General features: G+C 43.8%; 1 protein-coding gene across 1 annotated transcript; it reads right to left on the bottom strand.

Annotated features, from left to right (window-relative positions):
- Positions 1–6895: 6895 nt before the first annotated feature.
- On the bottom strand, positions 6896–8125 carry LOC125739945 (C-C motif chemokine 20-like). Its single transcript, XM_049010519.1, has 4 exons — positions 8021–8125; positions 7832–7930; positions 7646–7748; positions 6896–7521 (listed from the first exon to the last, which is right to left on the bottom strand). The coding sequence occupies exons 2-4, from the start codon at positions 7908–7910 to the stop codon at positions 7440–7442; spliced, it is 264 nt and encodes an 87-aa protein (XP_048866476.1). The 5' UTR covers positions 7911–7930; positions 8021–8125; the 3' UTR covers positions 6896–7439.
- Between the last annotated feature and the right edge of the window lie 879 nt (positions 8126–9004).

Below are 9004 nucleotides of genomic sequence, written 5' to 3'. Positions count from 1 at the left end.
AGTTCTTGCTGTGTGCTAATTGATCAGTCTCCTATAATCATGCCCTACAAAATGACCTCCAGCAGGCCACTGGTGTGAATGTTTCTGATTGTTTGGATGTCTTCTGATTGTTCATGAGGGTGGCTTGAGGGCCTCTAGTGGGCCCTGTGCTCACTGCCCAGCACCATGGAGCTTGATTGGCATTTGCCACAGAATACCAGAATTTGCAGGTCTGCCACTGGCACCCTGTGCTTTTCACAGATGAGAGCAGGTTCACCCTGAGCACATGTGACAGACGTGAAAGGGTCTGGAGAAGCCATGGGGAACGTTATGCTGCCTGCAGCATTGTTCAGCATGACTGGTTTGGTGGTGGGTCAGTGATGGTCTGGGGAGGCTTATCCATGGAGGGACACACAGACCTCTACAGGCTAGACAACGGCACCTTGACTGCCGTTAGGTATCAGGATGAAATCCTTGAACCCATAGTCAGACCCTATGCTGGTGCAGTGGTCCTGGGTTCCTCCTGGTGCACGACAATGCCCGGCCTCATGTGGCAAGAGCATGTAGGCAATTCCTGGAGGATGAGGGAATTGATACCATTGACTGCCTCCCATGCTCGCCTGACCTAAATCCATTAGAACACCTTTGGGACATTATGTTTCGTCCATCCGATGCCACCAGGTTGCACCTCAGACTGTCCAGAAGCTCAGTGATGCCCTGGTCCAGATCTGAGAGGAGATCCCCCAGGATCTGTGGTCTCATTTGGACCATGCCCCGAAATTGTCAGGTATGCATACAACCACATGGGGGCCATACAAACTACTGAGTATGATTCTGAGTTACTGTAATGAAATTTTGGCAAAATGGACTAGACTGCCGCATCATTTTTCACTTTGATTTTCGGGGTGTCTTTGAATTCAGCCCTCTGTAGGTTGATAATTTCATTTCTATCAAATGATGTGGCATCCTAACACATTACCCAGTCTACATCAGTATAGATATCCAGCATGATTTTTTTCCCCATTGATATATGATGTGTTTTCAAAGTGTTCCTTTAATTTTTTTGAGCAGTGTATATTCATGTTTTGTGATGGCTTGGCGCCCCATCCTGTGCTATCTCCTTCTGTGTGCCGTTGGCTTCTGGGAGAGGCTCCGGAGCCCCCTGACCGTGCATATTTACAATGAGGCATGGAAAATGGCTGGATGAATGCAGCTATTTGAATATAACGACAGAAATATTGGTGTTTGTCATATATATTTCAGGGGAAGCCATTTAGGCTTGTGATACTTAGAGTGTGAAGGGCGGGATCACCATGCGCTGTCATGCAGGGATAGGCCTCACCAGAGGCTCATTTCTGTAAGGTAAAACAAAAGAGCTTTGTTCTGGGGGGGGGGGTCAGCCTCCTCAAGGTTTTAGATGCTTCCAACGGTAAAATCAAGCATAAAGTTACTGCTGCTTTCAAATCCTCACTTGCTTTCGGACACCTGTGACATCTCACCAACCCAGATGAGTAAGGATCGAAACTAACTGTAGCTGGAGATCGCGGTTTCTGCAGAATAAGTGTCAGTCAGCTGCATTTCCCACTTCCCGTTCTGAGTTCCCTTCTGGCTAACAAGTAATGTAAACACTTTTAGGGTGTTTGGTGTTGGGAGGACACCATTATTTCTGCTGTAACATCTTCCATCCGCTTAACCAATCACAAGGAAGGTAGAGATTCTCCCTGGAAACACAGGGAATAAAGCAGTGGGTTAACAGTTGTTTATACATCGATCAGCCATAACATTAATACCACCGTTGCCAAAACAGCTCTGAAGATGTCCCGTGGAGATGTCCACTGCCATTGGAGAATATCTTTGCCATGAAGAGTTGTACTGGGTTTGCAACAATGTTTAGGTCGGTGTTACATGTTAAAGCAACACCCCTATGAATGCCAGGACCCAAGATTCCCCAGCAGAACTTTGCCCAGATCATCACACTGCCTGCACCGGCTTGCCTTCTTCCCATAGTGCATCCTGGTGCCGTCGCTTCCCCAGGTAAACAACGCACATGCACTCGAATGTCCACATGACGTAACAGAAGACGTGACTCATCAGACCAGCAGCCTTCTTCCATTGCCCCATAGTCCAGTTCTGATGCTCACTTGCTCATTGTAGGCGTTTTTGTCAGTGGTTAGCGGTCAGCATGGACAACCTGTCTGGTCTGTGGTTACGCTGCCCAATACGCAGCGAGCTGCAATGCTCTGTGTGTTCTGACACCTTTCTACCGTAGCCAACATTAGCTTATTCACCAGTTTGTGCCACAGTAGATCGGACCAGACAGGCTTCCCTCCCACCTGCACCAATGAGCCTTGGGCACCCATGACCCCACCGCCGGGTCACCGGTTGGCCTTCCTTGGACCACTTTCGGTAGGTCCTGACCACTGCATACCCAGAACACACCACAAGACCTGCCATTATGGAGATGCTTTGACCATCATAGCTGTCGAATTCACTTAGATCCTTAAACTTGGCCATTTTTACTGCATCTTACACATCAGCGTCAGTTACCGACTATTTGCTTCCCTAATACATAATGACACCCATGGCAGGTGCCTCTGCAAGGAGATAATCACTGTTATTCCCTTCACCTGTCAGTGGATTTATTGTTATGGCTGATCGGTATAGCCAAAAAATATAGTCTAAAAATAAAATTAATGGAAAAACTATGGATTACAGCAATTTTCTGAACAAAAAGACACTCCAGTTGTTCTGTGAGAAAGTTGTTGTTGACCAGTGTAACTAGCCACTTCAGTAAACAGAACTTGGGAGTCAGTGGGCAGAAGACCTGGCAGGACAGATGGATGGATGGATGGATGGACAGATAGCCCAGGTCTGAGGTGTCTTGTCACAGATCTCAAACTGTAAGCTCTGAGTCAGAATCATGACAGGTTTGACTCAGGGATGAGGAAGGCTGTTTCATATGAGAGCAACCACAGAGGCCACTAACTGAACAAAGAGCACAGATGGGGGGGGGGGGGGGGGGGGAATTGCAGCAGAATACAGGTGCAATCCAAAAATTAGCATAGACAATAAAATACAAAGTGCGACCTCTGGCGGCCAAGAAAGGAAGTAACAGTCGAATTTTACAAGAAGAATAAAACTTTTAAAGAAACTTGCCAAAATTCTAATTGCTTCTTCGACATTTGTCTTCGCATGGACCTGATCTTTTTACCCAGTACTGCAATGGTAAATGAGTTGGGCTACAATGTTGCAAGTTTGAATCTAGAGATATTTATAGTTACGTCCTTGACCTGAATAATCTGTAGAGAATTTACAGACGCTCCTCTACTTGCAAACAAGTTACATTCTGAACGGCCAGAAGTCGTACTACGTGGAATTGCCGCACAGAAAAAAAAATTGATGTTGCGGATGGGAAACGGGAGTCCAGTCAACACAATTTGGACTTACAGTCCTCTTTGTTTCTAAGTCTGAAAGTTCATAAGTTGAAAGTTCGTAAGTAGAGGAGCGTCTGTACTTATTTAAATTGTGGGACTACTGACAAGTGATGTGGAATCATCTATAAATTCCTATTTAATCCATATTTACTGTAAAAACATTTTCCTTCAATGCACACGATAGGCGATGATGGCAGATGCCTCGTTTCAGAATATGCTTCCTGATTAACAGTCTACGGCCTGAGCCTGGTCTACGGCCTGAGCCTGGTCTACGGCCTGAGCCTGGGCAGCAGCAATAAGCTCACACAAAGCCTGGGAGGGCGACTGCTGCATAGTGAGCTGATCTCATGACTTTCTTCACCCTGCATTTACACTCTACAACAGTGGTTGCCAAACAGACGTTTCCAGTTGATCGCAATATAACCTCCAATCCCCTGCATACCCCCCCCCCCCCCCCCCCCCAGACTGACAGAATTCACTGTAGCGACTCAGTAGCTTGCCAGAGTGTTTTCTTTGTAAAGCAGCTCTCAGTGTAAAAAAAAAGGTTGGAGACCCCAAAAAGATGCCCTCCTGACAGGGGCACCGCTAGAGGTTTTGGGCCCCCAACCCATCCAATCTAATTATGTTTCAAATTTTTTGTGACTCCTGTCACTCAGGTTCCTGAAATCCTCCTAACCCCCCCCCCTCCCCACAAGCTGATTTTGGCACCCCCTGCTTCCCAGACATGAAAGATAATTTTTCTTTCCCTTATTGTCTGCCACTGCAACCAAAAATGACCAGGGTTGATGCAGCACAGGCAAACTTGACATCTGCCTGAGGTCCACTGGGCAGAAAGTCATAAAATATATTTATTATATAATCATATAGCCTACAGAGGATTAGTGAGAGCATTGGTCCCTGTCTTACCCTGTTCAGTCTGTCATCTCCTCATTTGACCAGCAGGTGTCACTGCCCATCATCTTTTCCAGACGTTTCCCTGGGTTGGTACTGTGTTCCTACTTCCGGGGCCAGCAGGTAGCTGAATGATTGAGGTTGCGGCTGAGAACTGTCCCTCCCCCAGGTTGTGGGACTGACCCTGGCCAGAGGCCAGCTTCAGCCTTGTTGGTTATTTTCAGTTGGATTTTCCCCTTGTTAGTTCGTGTGAGGGTGGCATGGTGGTGCAGTAGTTAGCACTGTTGCCTCACACCTCTGGGTCCCAGGTTCGAATCTCCGCCTGGGTCACGTGTGTGTGGAGTTTGCATGTTCTCCCCATGGCGTCGTGGGGTTCCTCTGGGTACCTCTGTTTCCCCCCCACAGTCCAAAAAGATGCTGAGGCTAATTGGACTTGCTAAATTGCCCGTAGGTGTGCCTGTGAGAGTGGATGGTGTGTGAGTGTGCCCTGTGATGGGCTGGCCCCCCATCCTGGGTTGTTCCCAGCCTCGTGCCCATTGCCTTCCGGGATAGGCTCCGGACCCCCCCGCGACCCAGTAGGATAAGTGGTTTGGAAAATGGATGGATGGATAGTTTGTGCAATTTTTTGTTTCTATTGTTTTTTGTTTTTGTGTCTTTGTTAGTTTTCCCTGCTTGTATTAGTTCTGTAGTACATTCTATAATTAAGGTGACCACCTAAACCATGTCAGGGGGGACACTATGAGCTAGGACATTTCAATTAAAAAGACCTAGACTTCACTTTAGCACTAAGTTCTTGCTGTGTGCTGATTGGTCAGTCTCCTATAATCATGCATGTGTCACTAAGGATAAAGTGAATCAGCTGGATGAGTCTTTCAGTCAAGGAAACAAACCAGTAAAAGCACAAGAATAATTGAATTAATTAGCCAGGCACTTGAGACATGATATGGATTTGGCCTAGGTGGTCACTCTATCTATAATCCAGGCCTAGGCCTAGGTGGTCACTCTATTTATAATCCAGGTCCTAGGCCTAGGTGGTCACTCTATCTATAATCCAGGGCCTAAGCCTAGGTGGTCACTCTATTTATAATCCAGGTTCTAGTTGTCCTAGTGTTTGAGTCTTACTGTTTAGTCATTATAACCCTCACCTGTGTCTTGTTTCTCATAGTTCCTAGTGTTTAGTTAATTGTTGATGGTTTTCCTCGTTATCTGCGGCTTGGTCACATTTCTCCTACTTGAGTGCAAGTTCTGTGAGATGCTACACACATTAACATATGTTGACATAAGACGCAATTTTTGCCAGAGTATAGTTAGAGTGCAGATCATTGGAGGACGGGAGACGCTTGGATATTTCAGCTAAGTGTGTGGATGTGCCTGCCAAGAGTGGTAGCGTGTAAGTATGTACTAGATGGAGCAAATGGGACAAAGCCTCTGTATATTATACTGTATGTGTACAATTGCCCTGATTCCTCTTGACCATTGTATATATTAACTACTAGTGTTCTGAGTTTCATGTAGACTTACAGTAGGTTTTTTCTTGCTTGTGTTTCCTATGCCTTTCTTTGCATTTTCCCAGCCTTAGCCTGTTCTGCTATGCCTGTCTTGGTTTTGATCCCTGATGGTATATTTGTCTGCTGTTTGTTAGTCTTTTACAAGAAAATTCCTTTGGTGGAACAAAGTGCATTGTGGATCATCCTTCCCCTCATGTCCCACCACAACAAACAGTTAAACTTAGTGGTAACGCTGTACTTGAGGGCACAAATACTTAAGTACAAATAATTAACAAATCCTGAACCAATATATTAACTACTTGAAATAAAAGATGCATCACAATTCATTAATGATAAACAAATATGAGATCAGTATTTTAATTGTCTCGTTCATTACTTGTTCCTTCAGTAGTACACAAAGGTTTATGGGATTAACAGATATACTAACAAATATAGTAACTAAAAGATGCGTCATGATTCATTAATGATGAATTAACATGAGATCAGTATGTAACTAAGACTGAGTTTGTGGTTAATTAATACATAAACAATAGTATAACTATAAATTATTTGTGCCCTGTCAAGTAAAGTGTGACCAACTTATTCTTAAACATTTATCAAATTTCACTCAGATTTCACTTTGGCAGTGTCACACACCCCTTTCCAGCGACCTCATGACCCCCCATGCTCTCCCCAATCCATCTGCTGACTTCATAGGAAGAGTCACCTATGATTAAAGGCCTACATTAACGTTTCATTGGTTTTAATTTTCTATTATTTCCATTTCGGTTCCATATATTATGTGTTTTGTGTGTGTGTGGGTGTGTGTAAAAATTCAGCTCGCTGTCCAGCTGTGTACTGCTCTTGTGGGTTTGCGTGGGGGTTCTTTCGAACGCTAGTGTAAAGTAACATATTTGGCCTGTAGAGGGCGTAAATTATAAGTAGTAATCCTGGGGGTTGTTCAGTTAATTGGTAAACAAGTAAACCGATCCTTTTATCGTGCACTCATCTATCCACCCCCCTCCCCCCCAGTAAACGATGTCCTGGTCCTGCTCGCGCAGAGCTTTTATGTTTCATTCTTAGTAATCATAAAAGGAACAAGAGAGTCGTCAGTCGCTTTTATTTAAAATTCATAATATGAAGTGCTACAACTTTCACTTGGTGGATTCTACAAGAATTGCGTATCATAAACTCGCGATCTGCTACATAGCGCAAATATGATTTTTTTTTTACAAAACTAAAGAAAAACTGTAGTGTAGAAAACGTCAGTACAGCAACAATAAAAATTTTATCTGGCATTTTACATATCCGTTGGTAAAACGATATACAGAATACGAGAAAAGGATCAACAGATGAACTTCAAAGTTTAAGATGCGATATGATTATATAACAATTACACATATTTAAATATTAAATATATCTTTATAAGTCCTTCATGAAATGTTTTCCTCTTGATTGGTGAAGAAGTGGGCTTTCACGACTTCTTCCGTGCCTTTCTCTGCGGGAAAAAGTAAAAATCAGTTTCAAACGTTTCAAATAGATAATTTACGCAAGTCCACAAACCAAATAACGTTAACCGTAAAAGCAAATGTATCCAAAACAGCCACATGAGTCGATAAAAATTGCAACAGGGATACAGGCTAGGAACTCACTTGAGGCACTGGAGTACGTTAACAGTCAATTCGAGGGAGGGGTTTGCACAGAGGAATCTTCCACTTCTGGTGTGGAAGCTATAGTAAGACAGAGACAAAGGTCAATTAGTAAGAGTTAATTTTCAAGGTGACGTTCCTCAATGACCACGCCGCTCCCGTGCAATACAGTACTGAACCCCGCACCAGTTCGGGGGACACTTACATGACAGCGTCAATGTCGCAGGTGCCCGTCATGCGCTGGATGGTGTAGCGCTTCAGCTTGTGACAAGGAACGTGCCTGGAGGAGTACCCAACACAGCAGCTAGCTGCAGGAAAAAAGAAAGACATTTAAACAAGTAAAAACGGGCCTGAAGCACCGCTTCAAAACGTTGCTCCTTAAGACGCCCACCTGACTCAGTCCGTGAGAGGAGCAGGTGCAGAGTAACGAGCACCAGCAGAGCTGCACTGTAGCTCCTGGAGGAAGCCATGGCTGCTTGTAATTTGGAGACTGGAACGTTGCAAGAAAAGATCGATAAATGCTTGTGGCTAGAGAGCACCCTTTTTAAATACAATTCCCCTGGACTTTCCCACGCTGTACCCGTTCATGCAATCGGCTGAATTCCATTTCCTCGTGGAACTTTGTTGATACAATCCACCCATACTTTCCGTGTCAGCTGGGAACATTCCTCGATCACTTCCTCTTCGGTCGCGTCAGTGGAGGAAATTTTTACTGTCACTAGAAAAAATGCCCGCAATGCCTGAAAGGTTACATGAAAATGTTGACAATAAATTGCAAATTTCTTTTCTTTTTTTATACTTAATTTTTAAGCAGATAATGCACAAATATAACAGAACAAGCAGTTGTTGGTCACTATATATACATTAAAAAATCCATCATTTATACAATAACAGGTGATGGGGTCATAAACACAATCCATTTTCCCCAGTACTTTAAATACTTATCAAACCATAAATTTAAAGTAAAAGTGCTTCTCTCCATATTTTGGATAGTTGTTACAATGTCTATCCACCCAGTCTTTGTTGGAGATTCCGTCTGTAACCAGTTTTGTGTTTTTGCTTTCTTTCTGGCTGATAGCAATAGCTTAATAAGGAACTTATTAGGGTACTTAAGGTACTCATTGGGCTGGCAGTAGCGTTGGTATATCGCCTAAATAAATTGTTGAGAAGGAACAGTCAATGCTGTCTCTAAAAATGTTCCACATTTCTTATCTCATCTCCTGCCGACATGAGTTATTTTTTGACAAATTTTATCTCCTTGTTAAAGTATGTACTTCTTTGTAGATACTTATAAAAAGTCCTGCTTTTCTAAACCGTATATATATCTGTGATCTTTTGAAAGCCATCCAATTCTCCATGTGATGTGATCAAACAATACGATGTGACGCCCAGTCTGTGCCAATGTTTAAACCTTCCATCAATCCTTGCTGGTTTAAAGTCAGGGTCATAAGCGACCCATTTCAGCAGCCTAGAGTGTCTTTCCAGCAGGGGTGTCTCCCATTCCTTGAACCAAATATTCAAGGGGACTGTAGAACAAAGATTTACTTCCCAATGTCGCTTGTAA

Source organism: Brienomyrus brachyistius, chromosome 4 (assembly GCF_023856365.1).
Source record: "Brienomyrus brachyistius isolate T26 chromosome 4, BBRACH_0.4, whole genome shotgun sequence".
Taxonomy (NCBI): Eukaryota; Metazoa; Chordata; class Actinopteri; order Osteoglossiformes; family Mormyridae; genus Brienomyrus; species Brienomyrus brachyistius.
The sequence above is the reverse complement of the archived record's forward strand: the minus strand, read 5'-3'. Positions and strand labels throughout refer to the sequence as shown.